Genomic DNA, 20,234 nt, shown 5'->3' with positions numbered 1-20,234 from the left:
TATTATTCCTGAGTGGTGAAATCAGAAAAGATCTTTAATTTCTTATATTTTATACTTGTTTATATTTACTAAATTTTCTACTATAAGTATACTTGTAGTTAAAACAAACATTATGAAATAAGTCTTATCTTAGAAGCTTTATTTAAATCTTTATTGTTTCATAATACCAGAAAGGTCAACAATTAACATACTTAGTAAGGTTATTTTATAATTTGTTAAGTATTAAAAAAAAATGAAAATCTGCTCATGTACAAAGCAATTTAATATATCCTATATTTTTTAAAAAGTCTTCAGGTGTTAGACAACAAGAGAAGAGAATAGAGAGCTGTGTATAGGGAAGACACAGACATTAGGAGTGGTTAACTGGGACACTATTTTAGTCCTGAACAATGTTTCATATGACAAATATAACCTAGGTTTTGTGATATGACAACCAGACACTCAAGAGTTAGAAATGATTACATTAAACAAAAGGAATGTCTGATTGGAAAAGAAAAACAAAATCTATGCAGGAATAATTTGGAATTTATTGAAAAATGAGATCAAAAAATGAAAGTGGTTTAAAATTAAGATTTCATTTAATAAGAAGCTGAGGATTCCTACAGCTGTATTAAAAATAGACAACAGAATTTTATATCTAGGTGAGACCTTAGAAATCACCTTTAAAGCTTACATTTTATCTTTCCCTAACTTTCAAACTTCTTCATCTGTAAAGTGACACATTCAATCATAACAGCAGTTATGGTAGAGTTAGAACTAGATCCTGATTTCCTTGGATACACCATAAATCAGAAAGGTAACTCTGTTATAAATTATTAATATTAAAAGCATGAAGCTTTAAGCTGAAAGAAAAAAAGAAAACCTCATTTGATCTAAATAATCATACTCATTATAAATGCTATTAAAATTTCTCTCTTATTGTACATTCCTTTATATAGAATTTAAAAAAAGAGAGAGAAGTGGTCAGGAATTTAATTAACATCCAAAGAGTCTGAAGTAATCCAATATCACTAAGTATCATCTGACATGGTCAATTTTCCAATAAGGTCATTTAAGATCCACTACAGAATTATTTTAACTTTATATTATAAAAACTAAAACAAAAAACCCAAGAGGGTAAGTAGTCTACTTCTATAGGAAAAGATTTCTAATTCCAACTATAGTAATATTTTTAATTGTATATAATTAGAAGATTCAGCAAAATTTGATCAGATCAGGAGATCAGAGTATGGACAGTGGGAATTTAAAAGGAATGTGACTGATAACCTGGCAACCTGATAAAAAAACAACAACACAGCAGGCTGCCCTAAAAGCAGGAAAAGAGAGTTTAGAAAGTAGTTTTCCTGGTACAGTTTTCGTTGTGCACCTCACCTGCTCTGGAAGTAGTTTGCTAGCTCTGACGCTTCATGGTTCAGACTCCTCAGGTGCACGATTAAATTTCCAGAGTTGGTGAACATGGCGCCACATGTTTTGCACTCGTAAATCCGAGGCTTGCGGATAATGTGCCGGGAAACCCTCATGTGGTGTTTATATTCCCCGAAGGAAGTGAAAGTGGCACTACATATCTGGCACCGGAAACAGCGTTTACCTTCATGCTTTAGGCGATGCATCTTTAGCGAGTAAGCCCTGGTGAACTTTTTCCCACAGCGGTCACACTGAAATGGTTTAATTCCTATAAAATAAAGCAAAAACAATTATCTAAAAACAAAATCAACTGAAAGGTCATAAACCTCACATATTTCTGAACTATAATTTGCAGCAATAGATGAATTTGAAAAGACAAAAATCACCACCAAATATAAATTCCAATTCGTTATCTTAGAAAAAGTATAGAACATTTGAAGAGTCACTAGTGCTTTAAAAAAAAAGAAAGAAAGGCAAGAGGTGGTGGAATAAACTAGGTAATATACACTCATATTGATTTTTTAATACCCTTCTAAATTATCTATTTCACAGACTTGAAAACACAATTTAACCACAGTATTTAAACGGAACTCAAATCCTCATATCACATTTATTTCATTTCATTAAAGTAATGGGTTTTATGTTGAAAAGATGTGAAAATGATCAGTACCTAACTCTTTATCCCCTATCTCAGAGAGAAATGAGAAAATAAAAAAAATTCTAACATCTCTGAACATACTTAATGATCATGACAGAACTATCATTTGATGACTTGGGTTTTTAGGTATTTCTTGTAATAGTGGTAGAAAAAAATATGTAGAAATTAATATGTGAATTATAAATTATATTAATGGTCTCCTCCAATTAATTATCACAGTTCTGGTAAAATTTTTAAAACCTTCGAAATACAATCTGTTGATTTAACAGTCATAGGGAATAGATGTTAGTCAAAGGGACTATTAGACCTATCTAAAGTAGAGGAAAGTGAGATAATAACACAGCTGAAAATAATAGCAAAGATTTCTTTCAGAGGTCACTGGTTTACCCACAAGACTTTTGTTGATCACTGAACATAAGTTTCAAATCTATTTTACACATCATTTATTCAAAATCTCTTTCATACTAAAAAAAAAAAAAAAAAGACAGGGCTAACTAGCCAGAGAAATTCAGGATTGCAGAATTAAAATTTAACTATTATTATTAAATTTTAAAAAACTTTTTACTTGGAAATAATTTCAAACTTACATACAAAGGACACTAATATATACCGTTAACTCCATTTGTTCTACCATCTGTATACGTGCTTCTCTATTTCATATGTATACATACACCTAATATATCCAATATCTTTTAAATTTACGTAGTATACACATACAATGCTCTAAGTTTTAATCAGAATGCTTATACCTATGGAAAATGTATTAAGCAAACAGCTTTCTGACACTGCACCATTTCAGCAATAGACTTAGGCTTATCTGTTCTCATTTGACTTCCAAGAGCTATGTATTTTTTTAACTCAAAAATACCTGTCTTCTATTTTTAACTGGGATTCCAAAATAAAATGTTTTCGAGTACTCATTTATGCTACAATAGGAACATGACATTACCTGAGTGGATGAGCATGTGCTGTTTTAGGTTCTGAATACGGGTGAATCGCACCCCACAAGTTGGACACTGAAAAGGTCTGTCTGGACCATTTGGACTTGGCCGTTCTGTACTGCTGGTAGAAGGAGCAATGTAGAGTTGGTAGGGATACTGAACATTTTCCAATCTAAAAAACAGACCAAAGAAGGCAACCAGACTCTGACTTTTAGTTGAATAAACACTTCACAACTTTAAAAGAACAAAATAAAACACACTTAAAGACTTTTTGAAACAGTTTAAGTATTAGATGACCTTTCATTTACAGCAATATGAAAAACAACACTATTGTCTAGAAGATCCAGCATCTTAAGTTAAGCGAGGACGTATGGCCACTTAATATATCATAAACAATTTTACCTTAGGTAACCTTAATTTTTCTTTTTTAAAATTAAAATTTATTGGAGTGACAATAGTCAACGAAACTACATAGGTTTCAAGTGTACAAGTCTATAATACATCCTTTATATACTGCATATGTGCTCACCACCCAGAGTCAGTTCTCCTTCCATCACCATATATATGACCGTATCCTTAATCTTTCTAATCCTTTCCTTCTGACTAGTGCTTTAATTTTGGCCCTCATCAACACAAGGCTGAATTAATAACACCCTCTCTTTAGCCCCACAGTCCTCTAATTTGATACAATCAGTGCCCGCTTTAAACTCCTGCAATGGTCCATTGTTATCTTCAGAATAAAGTCTAAACCCCTTTGCAAGGCACTCCTCATCTTGGTTCTGTGTGCTTTTCCAGCCTCATGTCTTGTCATATTCTCCAGACATACCCTATACCAAGCAGTTCCTCCTAATGGTTTTCTCTCAGTGCTGTGCTTTTGTACATTTAACTTCCTCGATTACCCTGCCTTCTTTGCCTAGATAACGCCTAGTCGTTTCATTTCATGACATGTAGCCAAGTCACCTCCTCCTCCTGGAAGCCTTCTTTGATTCATCAGTGGCTTAGGTAGGTCCCCCTCCTATGCAGAGCAACACAACCCTCTGCAGATTTGTTTACTTATCTTCAATCTCTCCCCCTCCCCCTAAAATGGTTTGATCTCTTTGAGGGCAAGGGCTACATATTTCATCTCTAATTTAATCTCCACCACTTAGCACAGTATTTAGTATAGAACAAGAAAACCTCATTAATGTTTGAAATTAAGAGGCATCTAGGCACATTTCCATTTGTTTACACATTAATTAATTAATTTAAATGACTTTGGTACATAACCTGCTCTACCAGGTTTAGCTATTCAAGAATAACCCTGTCTGAGTTCTTTGAATCCTTCAAGTTTTCAACAAATACAGTTTTTAAGTCTGTCCTGGACTCTCTCTGAGGAGTTAACTTAGTGGAGTTTATATTCAGTGGTCAGACATATAATACTCAAGAAAATGATCAGAATAGAGAATTAAAACAGGGTGATCCAATAGTGAGTGCTGCTGCTTTATTTTAGACTGGTGGTCAGGAAAAGCTTCCTTGAGAATTGACATCTAGACAGTGATCTGAAGGTCAAGGAGACAACAACGTAAAAATCAAGGGAGAAAGCATTTCATGGAGAGTAAAGGCCATACGTGGCAGAAAGGTCCAAAAGCAGAAGCAAATATAGAATATTCTAGGAACTGAAAGGCAATCTATATGGCTAAAATGTAGTATGCAAGAATGGTCTGAAGGGTTAGACAGAAGTCATATCATGTGTAGCTTTAAAAGGTATAACAAGGAGTTTAGATTTTAAGTATGAATCTATAGGAAAAATTTAGAATTTACGGCTTAGAACAGCAATATAACCTGACTTAGTAAAAATAAAAAGATCATTCCAGCTGCTACATGGAAAATGACTGGAGTAGAGGGAGGATGAAATCGGGGACCAGCTGAAGGCTACTGTAGTAGTCAAGGCAAAAGATGGTGGTGACTTGGGCTTAGGGTGGTTGTAGTGGAAAAGGAGAAAAAGTGAACTGATAGGGGATATGTTTTGGAGGCAGGGCTGACAGGACTTAAGGATTAAATATGGGGAGGGGCAATGGAGAGTGGTGAGGGAAAATAGGATCATGTATAATTCCCAGAGATACTGCTTGAGAAATGTGAGGGGACGATGATGCTGTTTACTGAGCTAGGAAAGACTGGAGGAGCAGGCTTTGAAGGGGAATCAGAAGTCTGCATTTTTGTCTTGGCCATGTTAATTCCAAAATGCCCCTGATAGATCTATGTGGAAACATCAAGCAGAGATGGTCAACCTGATGATAATGACTTGGAAATTATGCGTATAGATGAAGGTTTCGCAAACATTTTCTGTAGCAGGTTAGGTAAATATTTTTGGTTTTGTACACCACAGGATCTCTGTTTCACTGACGTTTGCGACCCACAGTCAATATATAAACAAGTGAGTGTGGCTATGTTCCAATAAAACGTGATTTACAAATAAAGGTTGGTGGGCTAGAACTAGACTGTGGTCCATAGTTTGCCAACCCCTGATATAGATACTATTTAAAGTGATGGGACTAGGCTGTTTTGGAAATGCCAAAAAATGCTCGCATAAATGAGCTAATTTATGATGTGATAATGCTACCTCATTACTCTGAAAAATATACTAAAGTGAGGTCCCAATAAAATTCTTATATAATTTCCAGATAAAATGTTTAAATTTAAGAGTTGCAAGCACAGCCCCTATAAGAAAATGACACGCTATGTTGGTACTAACCGGTCATCATCATCTGCATGAGTGTTAGTGCTGGCAGTGCTCTGAAGTGTAGGTAACCCTTCGGTGACGCCTTCATCTACTGAGCCTGCAAAGAAGAGGACAGCTGTCAATATTCTGGTGTAAATAAGACAAGATATTAATCACAAGCTGTATCTCCAAGCCTCTAAACACAGACTAATGTATACGTATATCCTGAATTATTAATCAAAACTAAGTGTTCTAGGGCCAGCTGAGTGGCTCAGTTGGTTAAGAGTTGGCTTAAGAGCGTGAGCTCTGAGCAACAGGACTGCTGGTTCAATTCCCACATGGGCTAGTGACGCTGCGCCAGAGCTGAGCTGTCCCTGAGCTGCTAACAGGTGGCAGGATGGCTCAGCTGGTGTAACAAAATTGCCTGTTTGATGGTGGGCTATGCCCACTTGCAACTAACACTGAACTTGGCACAGCATCTTGAGCTGAGCTGCCACCCGGATGGCTCGGTGGATAGAGCATGTGCTCTTAACAACAAGGCTACTGGTTCGACTCCCACATGGGATGGTGGCTACGCCCAACCACAACTAAGATTGAACTGAGTACCCTGAGCTTAGAGGCCACGAGCTGCCGATGGGCAGCAAGATGGCTACTGGCGCCCTCCACAACTAAGATTGAAGAACAACAATTTGGCCAGTCCCCTTCTCCAATTCCCCAACACTGTTTTCCTCCCCCAAGTCCCCAATAAAATCTTCAAAAAAAACCAACAAAAAACCCTAAGTGTTCTGTAATATTTTACTCTTTTACTTTAATTAAATGTTTATGTGATTTCAAAACATCATGTGAGACAGCAGCCTTATATTACTACTTAACTTTTTTTAGTATTCCTTTGATATAAATTTTTGAAACAAGCAGAGCAAGTCAAAGATAAACTAAACAAAAATTCACATAAAATTAAATGTAACAATCACTTAAGGAACCACTGACTCTATTTTTTAACTTGTCACATAAGACTTACTTATTATACATACAACTTGTACATAATTAAGAAGATAGCTATCGGGGACTTCTGGTAAGATGGCGGAATAGACAGATGCTGTGCCAACTGCCTCCCAAGATCATACCAAAATTACAAATATTTTATACAACATTCAACCACGGAAGTCCCCTGAACACTAGATGAACAGAACCTCTAAACTAAGGATTTAAAAAAGAGGCCATGTGGAGACTGGTAGGAGGGGCGGAGAAGTGAGGCAGGCTGACTCCAGTACCACAGAGAGAGGGCGAACCCTGTGAGGGACACCACAGCGGTGGGGAGGCTTCTCCTGTTCAGGAAGGGACCCTCCGGCCCCACGCGGAGCTCACCAGCCCAGAGTTACTTTGCTGGGAAGAGGAGTTCCACAATAGCTGGCAGTAGAAATTAGCGAGAACTCTCTTTGCTCAACTCGGTGAGGCAGAGGGTGGCTAGAGAACCCGTCGCCCTCCTGTGGAGCTGGCACACGGGCTCGCTGGCTGGTGAGCGCTCACCCTGTCTCTGGCAGAGGGAGTGGCTCCATGGGGGGTTGGAGGGTGGGCAGAAGCCTGCGGGGAAGAACTGAGCACCTTTGGCACAGGAGATGGAGGTGTTGGGGACATTGTTCCCACTGTGTGGAGTTTGCACACGAGTAGTTAACAGGAGGGCACCATTTTTTCAGAGTTGTGCCCTCCTATAGAGGGTCAGGCCTGGGACCGCATTGGTCTAGTGGAATTGGAGCAGGCGTGTGTGCATGCTGCCTTGGGTCCCCGCTCCCCACACTGCTTGTGCTGGGTAGCCAGGGTAGCGCCTGGTGGGCGTGCTCCGGCTCCAACAGGCTGCTCATTGCGACACAGGTGCGCACAAACGGCCTTGGGTCCCCACTTTCCGCATGCAGTGTGTATGCAGAGCTGCCTGGGTGGCAACTGGCTGTGGGGCTGTTTGCCTGATCTGCGAGCTACTGACTGGGACTGGGAGTTTTCCTGGGAGTGTTGGGCTAGGAGCTGTGCGCCTGCATGATCTGGCAGGGACATTCATGGCGCGTTTGTGTGAGCTGGTTGCTGGTGTAGGAGCACATGCTGCTCTGACATGGTGGGGGCCACTGTGGTGCCTTGGGGGCCTGCCCCACCCAACTAGAGCTGTGTTGCCGGGGGCACCTTGGGCCCCTGGTGCCTGGCCCCCATCTTCACAGGCCACAGAGGGTTTTTGCAGCAGCAGACAGCCCACAGCAATGTGTGAGGATTTTTGGTGGTGAGCATGGCTCCAGAGCACCTGGAAGCTAATTGCAGGAAGCTCACTGCAATCCTGAGAGGAAAGCCGGTGCACTACACATTGGGCCCTTCCCCCCAACACAGCTGGTAGCCCAGAGACTCATTGCTGAGCAAGTGGTCTGCAGATTAAAGTGGGTGGAGAGCCTTTTTTTTTCCTTTCTCTTTTTTGTTTTCCTTTTTCTTCCCCCCCCCCTTTTTGTTTTTTTATTCTTTTTTCTTTCATCTTTTTGCTCCTTTTTCTTCTTTTCATTCATCTCTTTTCTTTTTGTCATTGTTTCTCAGGCTTGTTTATCTGGTTATTGCTTTGGTTACTGTTTTTCTGTCTTCTTTGCCTGTTTTTGTGTTTGTGTTTTTCTCTTTTATATATTTTTGCTTCTCCTGTCTGATCATTGTTTATCATGTTTTTGTGGGGGTGTATTTGTTTTTGGGTGTTGTTGGGTTGCCCTACTATTTTTTGTTTTATGAAGTGGACGTGAACCTAGCACTGGTCCAGGAGCTGAGAAACTACACTGAATTTGTAGAAACCACTGACCACAGCTTTTGCGCACCTATACCACCACCTCGCCCACATAGAGCTGCATTGCCAGGGGCAATCGGGGTGACGGGGTGACTGGCCCACCCCCACAAATGGTGGAAAAGAATTTTTACAACAGAAGGTGGTCCACAGATCCCTGGGATCATCTTCATGGTGTTCAGTGACCACAAACCTGCACCACAGCCACTCGGGAGCAGCTTTCGTGAATCTGTGAGCGTAAGGTGGAGGCTGGCTGTAGTGCCCTTAGGACGCTTATACAAGGGGGTCACAGGCCAGGTATTTGTGTAAGACCTGAATTTGCATTAACGTCTTAAAAACCACCAATCACGTCTCATAACTCACTTGAACTCCATCCTGCCAAGCTAGTGCCACAGGTCGAGGGCACCCTAAACACCAGTACACATAGCCAGACACACGCTCCTAAAAAGCCTCTTTCAATAGTTGGGTCTTACCAGCATCTGACAGGTGGCAACAGACCTAGAGGGCTCTGGGCCTTTTGATAAACTGCCTCAGGACCAATATAGGGGGCAGCCAGCCTCAGATCACACAGAGACCATCCCCACGTGACTCCAGGTCCAGCATGGACAGCAGCCAACTGCATACAGCTTTGAGACACCTAGCAGGTAGCTACAGACTGGTAACAGGCAGGTCTGAAACGGCTCTGAGTGGGAACCCCATCTAAGACACACCAGAACCAATATACCCAGAGGCCAGTGTTAGACAAAGCCAGAGCACTACTTGGTTGAACCTACAAGTGGCACTCTCAAAGGACGTTTTCCACAGGCAAAAGAGACCACAGTGGCCAAGACTCTTCTGAGGGGGTTAACCTCCACATAGCATCTCATATACTGTGAAAAGAGCTAATTCTCCCAGCTAATCAGTCTGAGGGTCAATCCCACCCTCTGACAAGCAAAAAGCAATTAAAGAGCAACTTCAACAGCGACACCTCTGGACGACATGGGACAGGAGAATAGGGAGACTGTGCAATCAGAATATAAAGGACACATACTACAAGACCACCCAGCAATGACTGAGAGACACAGGTGATCTACCAAATACATCGAAGCAATCACACAGCCACAGCCAGAATAAAGAAACAAAGAAACATGTCCCAAGTAAAGGATCAGAAGAAACCTCTAGAAATGAAACTAAATGAAACAGAGGTATCCAATCTTTCAGAGAGAGTTTAGAACCCTGATGATAAGAATGTTGAAGGAACTTAGTGAGGACATAAAGGGGATCGAGAAATCATAAAAAATAACCATTCAGAACTAAAGAATACAATAACTGAAATGAAGAACACACTCGAAGGAACCACCAGTAGATTAGATGAAGCAGAGGATCGATCAGCAGTAGTAGGGGGACTTCAACACCCTTTGTTACCAATGGACAGATCCTCCAGACAGAAAATCAACACGGAAACAGTGGCCTTAAATGACACTTTAGACCAGTTGGATTGAATCGATATTTTTAGATCATGTCACCCCAAAGCAACAGACTGTACATTCTTCTCAAGTGCACATGGCATCTTTTCCAAGATAGACCACATGTTAGAACACAAAACAAGTCTCAATAAATTTAAGAAGACTGAAATCATATCAAGCATTCTTCTCTGACCACAACGCTATGAAACTAGAAGTCAATTATAAGAAGAAATACGGAAAGCACAAAAATACATGGAGGCTGGATAACATGCTTCTAAATAGCGAGTGGGTCAACAATGAATCAAGGAAGAAATCAAGATTCCTCGAGAGAAACGAAAATGAAAACACAATAACCCAAAATCTATGGGATGCAGCAAAAGCAGTCCTAAAAGGAAAATTCATAGCAATGCAGGCCTATCTAAAGAAACAAGAAAATTCTCAAATCAACAGGCTATCTTTACACCCAAGGGAACTGGAAAAAGAACAGCAAAACAAGCCCAAAGGAGTACAAGGAAGGAAACAATAAAGATCAGAGCAGAATAAATGAAATAGAGACCAAAAAACAATACAAAAGATCAATGAAACCAAGAGCTGGTTTTTTGAGAAGATAAACAAATTCAACAAACCCTTAGCCAGACTCACCAAGTAAAAGAGAGGACCCAAATTAATAAAATCAGAAATGAAAGAAGAGAAGTGACAACAGATATCACAGAAATACGGAAAATTTTAAGAATATACTATGAGCACTATATGCCAACAAATTAGACAATCTGGGAGAAATGGATAAATTTCTAGAAGCATACAATCTTCCAAATCTGAACCAAGAAGAAACACAAACTCTGAACAGACTGACTGCTACCCCAGAAATTGAATCAGTAATCAACAAGCTTTCAACAAACAAAAGTAATCAACAAGCTTCCAACAAACAGAAGTCCTGGACCAGATGGCTTTATGTTTGCTTCTGCTAGATTCCTGGAGGGCACTGCTAAACCAAACTTACTGTTTGAGATTTCTTGGCGTACTTGTGCAAGAAATAATTAAGATATAAATCTGTAAGAGGGCTGGCTGGTAGCCACAACTTCTCAGACATGTGTTTCCCCCTTTCTCCTTTTTATTTTCCTAGTCTGCCCATTGCCAAGGCAGCTGTTTCTACAGCTCCCTGGAGTCTGGAGGAAGCAGAGCAAGTTTAGTTCTACTGATATAGAACTTCGGGGTCCCTACTTAATGTGTGGAGCAACTTCTCTAAGATTTCACAACTTTCACATCCTCTGGGCCTTGACTACTAGTTCCCTCATGCTTTGAAGTTGATGAACCCAAAGCCCATTTGTATTTTGGTAAATGTCTTAGGGAAACACTGGTTTTAGTGTTCTGATATCTACTTACCTCACTGGGACAGTCTGCCCCCTAAAATTAACCTGGCAGTATCCTGAACAACTTTTCAAACACTTTTAAGTGCCTTAAAAAAAAAAATCATACTGGGCCAGCCAAATGGCGCAGTGGTTAAGAGCTGGCTTGGGATGCCAGAGGGCCCCGGTTCGGGTTCCACATATGAGGGCCAGTGACACTGCCCTCTACAGCTAAGATGCTGAACAACAGTTCAACCTGGAGCTGGGCTGCCGTGAGTCGCTGGGGACGGCGTAGGCTGCAGCCACTGCTGCAGTGGGTTGCCATGGGCTACCGTGTGTAGTCAGCAGTCAGTGTGAGTGGCCAGCAGCCACAGTGAGTGGCCGTCCAGAAGCCGGCGACTGATCTGCCTTGCCCAGGAAGAGTGCAATAATGGTGCCAACTTGGGCCAGTGAAGCAACGTCCTCCACAACTAGACTAAAGAACAAAAGGACAGCAACTTGTCTGTTCCTCTTCCCCCAATTCCCCAGCGCTGTTCCCATCCCCCAATTCCCCAATAAAAATCTTAAAAAAAAAAATCATACTGTTGTTTTTAGCGGGAGGGTAGATCCAAACAACCTTCAATTAGCTGACATTATTAGGAAATGAATACATTTTCCATTTAAGAAAAAATTTCCAAAAAACTAACTTAATCCTTTTTAAGGCATTAAATTACTTATTAAATTATCTGTGCTAGAAATTTTGTGACAGGGTTACATTTTGCCTTGATTTCTTAAATAATGATAGACTTTGTTTCTTGATGATTCAAGAAAATCAAGAACACCAATTATTATACTATGTCCTAATAAATGATAGAGGTTTTTGAAAGGAGACAAGACTGTATGCATTTACATTCATCCTCAACTGCACTCCCATTCTTCCTGCCCCCACTCCTTCTCACCCTTACTGGTGTGTGGTTAGTATTTCTATGTATGCCTCTTCTTTTTCTCTTTCCCTTACTGTCAAAGATATTTATGCGTTTATGCTTTCCCCCATGCCTACTTATTGAATTTATTTCTGATCCTTCTGATTTGTTTTTAATTCAGCTGTGGGTTGGAGGGCCAGATAATGCTGCAGTTTAAGAAATAGTTGTTCACTTGTCAATATCTTCCCATTCTCACTTTTTCCCTTAAAGAAAATTTCAATCTGTCCTAGGATAAAAAGTGGAAAAATCACAATATTTGGAACTGGTCACTAAGGACACACACAAAAAACTACTTTATAGCAATATTCTGCAGTTATTCAGAATACAGGCAATATTAAAGCTTATAGGCAAAGACTTGCAAAAAAGGGCTGGAGGTATGAGGAAGGCCAGGCAGGAAGACTGATCTAACTGACATTTGCTCCTCACCATCAGGTAAGCTATACTATTTCTAGGAGGGGACGAGGTCTTGGTAAGGTGAAAATATAAACTACTCTGCTTTTGATTGATTCTAGTATTGTCAAGAATGCTTAAAAACCTGGTCAAAAAGAAATAAAATGGTGTACAAGATACATTTAGCAGAAGGTCTCTCTTAAAACAAAGCTATTTATTTCCACATTCTAAAATATCATCCAAAGCTTGGCCTCTAGATCCCTAATTTGATGGATAGGGAGCATGGAAAGTAAAACAAAGGGCATTCGCCTCATGCCCATAGCTATTAAATGCACCAAAAGATAAATATAAAAACCACTCCAAGCTAAATTAAGAGTTAAAACAAAATACACTTTTAGAATTCTATCCATTGGACATTATAACACATAGTGTTATATCACTTAGCAACTATCGGCAAAAATAAATCTTGTAAACTCCTTTTCCTGAGATGATAGTTTTTACCAATGATAACACAAGTAATCATATAAATGGGAATTTTAATTGAACTGATTAAATGGCAGGATGTACCAGCAATATTACTTTCCTGAGGTGATAGTGATATTTCTTAAAATTATTAAAATGAAGTTTCCTTTCTACACTGCAGGGATTCAGCTCTCACAGTAATCAGGGCTAAGAATTCTCAACAGAACCCTCTCACCTTATGAAACAGTAAACAACCAGCTTTATATGGTAAGGGTTACCTTATCAAGAGCGATGCTATTCTCTTCTACCAATAAGGAGTGCTGTATGATAGCTCCTGTGGCATTAAACTGAATCCTGTTTTCTGCTAAGTATCAAGTATATAAGACACTTACAAAAACTCTTCTGGTGGTAAAAAATAATTACAGTGGCCATCCGCTACTGAGCATTTACCATGTGCCAGTCACTGTTCTAAATTAAATGTTTTAAATACAGTATCTCATTTCATACTGGAGGAAGAGAAAAGCAACCCCTAATATTTAGGAACTGGACTGACGCGGACACTTATGAGGGGGGCCTGGTGTTCACAGCTAGGTCCTGGTATTTTCCTGTTGGACATAAAACAACCTCACAGAACACCAACATCAGACCAGATCACACTGGTCTGAGACAAAACACATAATTTTAAGTACAGACAAGAACAAGGTCACTGTGCAATCACAAAAATGCTAATATCCTGCTCTGTAGCTAATATAAGTCACTGCTGCTTTAAGTCCACTTTGGTCTGCATTCCTAGGCATACTCAATCATAGGATTATCCCTGCTTTCTGACATCACCAGTCTTGAGAAAACTCCGCTTCCTTGAATCCTCCCTAAAAATCACCTAAACACAAGTCCAAATCCTCTAAGTCCTTTCTAACACTCTCTTACTGAGAAACCCTAAAGATACCATGGTATGTGATCTACCATGTTGTAAATGAGCAATGAACTCGTTTAATTATAGGTATGCTCTTGGTGGATGTTAGTAACAGGGCACTGACAGAAATGGAGGACCCATCAAGGTTCTGCTATAGTTCCCATTGCAATGGGAACCCCAATAATAAAGTGCACATCTAAAATCTCTTTTGAGATGCAACCTGCTCTTGGCTGGGAGTTAAGTTCATGTTGAATTGGGCTAAAATATTTCACTGGAGCCCTTCAGTGTTGGGTTTATTTTCCCATAAAAAGGTCTTTGGGGAATATTTTGGTTATCCAATCAGATGTCATTGTTTCCTGGTGAAACTGTTTTCTAGACTTCTAACATCTGCTCCTATGATCTGTCTGTCTACTGTGTTGACACTAATCTACAAGAGGAATACACTGTAATGAGCTCATGAACATAGGCCAGATTAGTCCATCTGAACTGGCCCCTGGAGACTGAGTTCAGAAGATCTGTGACTGGCAAAAACAGTTAAAAACTTTGAAAGGTATGACATAGATAACCTTGAAAATATGGGATGTGCCAGAAGCTAGTAAAAAAAGGCCACATACTGCATGATGGCATTTATATGAAATATTCAGAATAGGCAAATCTATAGAGATAGTTTATTAGTGGTTGTCTAGAGCTAGGTGTGGAATAGGAGTCATTGCTAAGTGGTACACAGTTTCTTTTCAGGGTGATGAAAATGTTATAAACTTAGATTGTGGGGATGGTTGCACAACTCTGAATATACTTAAAAAAACCCACTAAGGATACATTTTAAATGGGTGAAATTTATGATATGTAAGTTGTATTTCAATGAAGATGTTTTTAAAAAAAACCTTATAAGGACTTCTGCAATTTTGTCTTTGTGTCCCGCGAACTGCTCTGCTTATTCAGTTTCAAATGACCAGAATCAAGTTTTTTCTGGTCCTCGATCAATGACAACTGGCTTTTAGCCAAGCCCTACAAATAAAAAATTACATAAGCATTATTCTTATCGACCATTACAATTCTCATGGGTTGTTTCAATCTAAAATTGCACCTCTTCCAGGCCAAACATCTGCTTCATGTTTTCTCACTGTAATACTAGCTTGGTTATACTTATCTCTCAACTGACTGAATTTCACCAAGAACGATTTAGAGTTGCAAGTGGCCATTGGGGGGAGTTTATGCCATTAAAAGGCTGTTCATCTGAGATGCATCGGCACTGCACCACCATTAGAGTATGGATACTAAGAGGTACTACCGTGGGTGTTTCCAATGTATGGCCTTCCTGTCAATGACACAACCTTGGTAAGACGAGGATAGGAACCAAGCATTGAGGCACACCTCCAATGAAGCTATGAGTATATTTATTTTTAGGGTGGAATGAGGTTTTCTCATGCTAAGGAGCTATGCTGTAATGGTAGAGAAAAGGGTACTAGATTCTGTATTCCTGACTAGCGAAATCCCAACTTATTTCTCCAGTAGCAGGACCACACATTACACTGATGTTGTTAACGAATGCCATAAGCTTTACCTTCACTCAGACCATTCACTGTCTTTATCCTCAAACATCAAGAAAAAAATAAAGAAAACAAATGGAATTCTATAACTATAATCATCAAAGTACTTAAACACCCTCAAACTTCTAAGTACTGCCAAAAGCCTGATGCAATAAGATAAAGCCTCTCTAGGGCTCATAAATTAACTCCTTCTGTGTTAACAATAGGCTGCCTTTTACAAGTGGCAATTTTAGTTTAAGTCCTAGGTTCTACCCTATTACCATCTGATACGATTAAACACTACAAGGGATTCGTATGCTGACTCTAGCTTTATCACAAACAGGTATGAGCTGAACTCACGAGAGCAGCTTCTGAATCATTTATAATCTGGAGTTTTGGTCTTTGGGAAAAGATGCAACCAGAGCAAGCTTGCCACTGAGTAGCAGTAAAAAGAAACTAATCGGGCTGGCCGAGTGGCTCAGCTGGTTAAGAGCTCGCTTGGGAGTGCCAGCTCTGAGCAGCAGGGCTGCGGTTCGGATCCCACATTGAGGGCCAGTGACGCTCGCCCTCTACAGCTCAGATGATGAACAACAGCTCGACCTGGAGCTAGGCTGCTGTGAGTCGCTGCCGCGGCGTCGACTACAGCAGGGCTGCAGTGGGCTGCCGTGAGCTACCATGAGTGGCTGGCAGCCAGCGTGAGCAGCCGGCAGCTGGTGTGAGCTGCTGGGAGCCGCTGGGAGCGGCTGACCAATGACCGGCGACAGATTGCCCCACCCGGAAAGAGCACAATGATCATACCAACATGGGCCAGTGAAGCGACGCCCTCCACAACTAGAATGAAGAACAAAAACAGCAATTTGTCTACCTGTCTGTTCCCCTCTCCCCAATTCCCCAATAAAATCTTAAAAAAAAAAAAAGAAAAGAAACTAATCACATATTGTTAACTGACTCAGCAGTAAACTTCAAGGTGTTGTTCACTGGATTCATGTTTCCCAACTTAAAAGACATACTGTACATCCATTTCTTCTGAGGGATTCTCCTGAAGATATTACTTCAAAAGTGGACAGCTCCTACCCAAGATGATGAAATCAGATTTTCTGATTCTACAGTATTCTTTTCTGTATCTTTACTACTAATCTTGACTATTATAACTAATATCTGTCATCTTCATCCTATCGTTTTTGAGCCCCCCTAAAATCTCCTTCTGCCACTTAAGGAAAAACAAAAACTCTTGAATGTTTACTTCCAGACCATAGGCACTACTCCTGAATTTGACAGATTGCTGGACATATTATCCTCCATCTGAACTGATGACAAAACTTTTAGTAACTGCTTCTTTAAATACTTCAGAAGGTAGATTCTCTTTTATAGGCCCCTCGTATCATATCACATTGCAGCCCTCAGGCTTGTAAGAATAAATAGGCCTTGACCTCGCTCACATCATCAAAATGCTTCTGGCTGAAGTCACTGCAATCTCATCAGCAAGGCCTATTCAATCAGAAAAATGCTTGTACTGGGGCTACCCTGACAACTACGATAGTTTGTTCTTTTCAGCGACACTTCAGCCTGGTTTGCAGGAACTGTTGACAACTCCATTCAAGGAATTTGTCAATCTTTTTAATGTTTCTGTTTTTCTTTTGTTTTTAGATGTTTATTAAAAATATAGCTAAACATACAATAGCTTCAGGGGCACACCATAGTTATTCAAAATGTATATACCTAAAGAAGTGATCATCATGAAAAGTCCAGCAACCATCTAACACCGTACTATGCTATCAAAATATTATTGACTATATTCCTCATGCTGTACATGAAATCCCCATGACTTACGTAATTTGTTTTATATCTGGAAATTTGGACCTCTTATTCCCCTTCATCTTTTCCTCCCTTTAAAAATTTTTCAATTACAGTTGATTATATTATTTTATGTTAATTGCAGGTGTACATCAATAGTGGTTAGACATTTATATAATTTAAGAAGTGATCCTTCTGACTAGTCTAATACCCACCTGCACTATACATTTATTACCATATTATTGACTGTGTTCCCTATGCTTTACATCCCTATGACTATTTTATAACTACCAATTTGTACTTAATTCCTTGAACTTTTTCACTCTGACCTCCAACCTTCTCCCATCTATCACCCCAATAAATCTAGTACCCATATGACACCACAGTTATTACAATATTGACTATATTCCTTATGCTATACCCTACATCCCTGTGAATACTCTGTAACAACCAATTTGTATTTCTTAATCCCTTCCCTTTTATCACCCTGCCCCACCTGAACCCCCTCTCATCTGGCAACCATCAAAATAGTCTCTGTATCTATGAGTTTGTCTCTCTTTTGTTTACTGTGTTTCCCCGAAAATAAGACCGGGTCTTATATTAATTGTTGCTCCAAAAGACACATTTTATTCATTTATTCATGTACAAAAATCTACATTTATTCAAATACAGTCACGTCTGGCTGACGATCTTAACTGGGGCTTATTTTGGGGTAAGGCTTATATTATGAGCACCCTGAATATCATGCTAGGGCTTATTTTCCAGTTAGGTCTTATTTTCGGGGAAACACGGTATTTTGTTCTTTAGATTCTATATAAGACAAACCATATTGCATCTGTCTTTCTGTTTGACATACTCCACTCTGTGCAATACCCTTCAGGTCCATCCATGCCACTGCAGATGGCAAGAACCCATTCCCTTCCCTGGCCAAGCAATAGTCCATTGTATACGAGGTCTGATAATTAAATTCACGATCTTGTTGCAATGATGTTGCTAACCTTTTTTGATATCAGAGGGATTATTCATTATGAATTTGTACCAACTGGACAAACAGTTAACCAAGTTTACTATTTGGAAGTGCTGAAAAGGCTGTGTGAAAAAGTTAAGACGACCTGAACTTTTTGTCAACAACTCATGGCTCTTGCATCACAACAATGCACCAGCTCACATGGCACTGTCTGTGAGGGAGTTTTTACCCAGTAAACAAATAACTGTATTGGAACACCCTCCCTACTCACCTGATCTGGCCCCCAATGACTTCCTTCTTTACCTGAAGATAAAGGAAATACTGAAAGGAAGACATTTTGATGACATTCAAGACATCAAAGGTAATATGATGGCAGTTCTGATAGCCATTCCAGAAAGAGTTCCGAAATTACTTTGAAGGGTAGATTAGGCACTGGCATCGGTGTATTACTTCCCAAGGGGAGAATTCCAAAGGTGACCATAGTGATATTCAGCAATGGGGTAGCACTTTTTCTAGGATAAGTTCTAGAACTTAATTGTCTGACTTTGTATACTATGTACCATCTACTTTTTTTTTTTTTAATGATTTTATCGGGGAATTGGGGGAGGGGAACAGATAAGTTGCTGTCCTTTTGTTCTTCAGTCTAGTTGTGGAGGAAGTCACTTCACTGGCCCATATTGGTATTATCATTGTGCTCTTCCCGGGTGAGGCAGTTGCTTGCCAGTCATTGGACAGCCACTCATGGCGGCTCACAGTAGCTCACACCCACTGCCGGCCAGCCTCACTGCAGCCTACACCATCACCGGTGACTCACGGCAGCCCAGCTCCAGGTCAAGCTGTTGTTCATCATCTTAGCTGTAGAGGGCACAGAGTCACTGGCCCTCATATGTGGGATCTGAACTGGGGCCCTACTGCTCAGAGCTGGCGTCCCAAGCCAACTCCTAACCAACGCACCACTCGGCCGGCCCGTGTATCGCCTACTTTTTATCCACTCATCCATTGATGGACACCCTGGTTGCCTCCACATCTTGGCTACTGTAAACAATGATGCTATGAACATATGAATGCAGATGTCCCCTCAAAAGAGCGTTTTGGGTTTCTTTGAATAAATACACAGAAGTGAGATTACTAGGTCATTCTTTGTCTCTTGTTATAGCTTTTGTTTTAATCTATTTTGTCTGGTATAAGTATTGCTACCCCAGCTCCCCCCCCCCCCCCCCCCGTTTTCATGAAAGACTTTTCTCCAACCCTTTACTTTCAGTCTGTGTGTGTCTTTCAATTTGAAGTGAGTCCCTTGTAGGCAGCATGTGTAAGGATTTTATTTTCTTATCCATTTAGCAACATGTTTTGATTGGAGCACTTAATCCATTTATATTTAAAGTAATTGTTGATAGATATGTATTTGTTACCATTTTATTATTCATATTTTTTATCTCCCCCCATCTTAAAGAAGTCCATCTAACATTCCTTGTAATACTGGTTTGGTGGCGATGAACTCCTTTAGCTTTTTCTTGTCTGAGAAGCTCTTTATTGTCCTTCGATTTTCAATGATAGACTTGCTGGGTAAAGTAGTTCTTGCTTTTCATCACTTTGAGTATTTCTCACCACTCCCTTCTGTCCTGCAAAGTTTCTGTTGAGAAATCAGCTGACAATCTTATGGGAGCTCCCTTATAAGTTATTGGTTGCCTTTTTCTTACTGCTTTTAGAATTCTGTCTTTAACCTTTGCCATTTTAATTATAATGTGTCTTGGTGTTGGCCTGTTTGGGTTCATCTTCTTTGGGACTCTCTGCACTTCCTGGGCTAGTATGTTTATTTCCTTTACCAGGTTAGGAAAATTTTCAGTCATTATTTTTTCAAGTAGGTTCTCAATCCCTTGCTCTCTTTCTCTCTTCTCTCTAGTACCCCTATGATGCGAATGTTGTTAAGC

At 40.0% G+C, this 20,234-nt stretch overlaps 1 protein-coding gene across 4 annotated transcripts in view; it reads right to left on the bottom strand.

Annotated features, from left to right (window-relative positions):
• Nucleotides 1-20,234, bottom strand: part of ZBTB44 (zinc finger and BTB domain containing 44) — a 94,090-nt gene that overhangs the window by 8,250 nt on the left and 65,606 nt on the right. For 2 of the 4 annotated variants that reach the window (XM_019660805.1, XM_019660806.1), the window contains exons 3-5: nt 5,735-5,819; nt 3,012-3,175; nt 1,372-1,672 (exon numbers count right to left, since the gene is read on the bottom strand). In XM_019660805.1, the coding sequence (XP_019516350.1) occupies nt 1,372-1,672; nt 3,012-3,175; nt 5,735-5,819 (550 nt within the window). The remainder of the gene's footprint in view (nt 1-1,371; nt 1,673-3,011; nt 3,176-5,734; nt 5,820-20,234) is intronic. The other 2 variants (XM_019660808.1, XM_019660807.1) reach the window with 2 other exon arrangements.

The sequence above is a fragment of the Hipposideros armiger genome, unplaced genomic scaffold, assembly GCF_001890085.2.
Source record: "Hipposideros armiger isolate ML-2016 unplaced genomic scaffold, ASM189008v1 scaffold_330, whole genome shotgun sequence".
Lineage (NCBI taxonomy): Eukaryota > Metazoa > Chordata > Mammalia > Chiroptera > Hipposideridae > Hipposideros > Hipposideros armiger.
The sequence above is the reverse complement of the archived record's forward strand: the minus strand, read 5'-3'. Positions and strand labels throughout refer to the sequence as shown.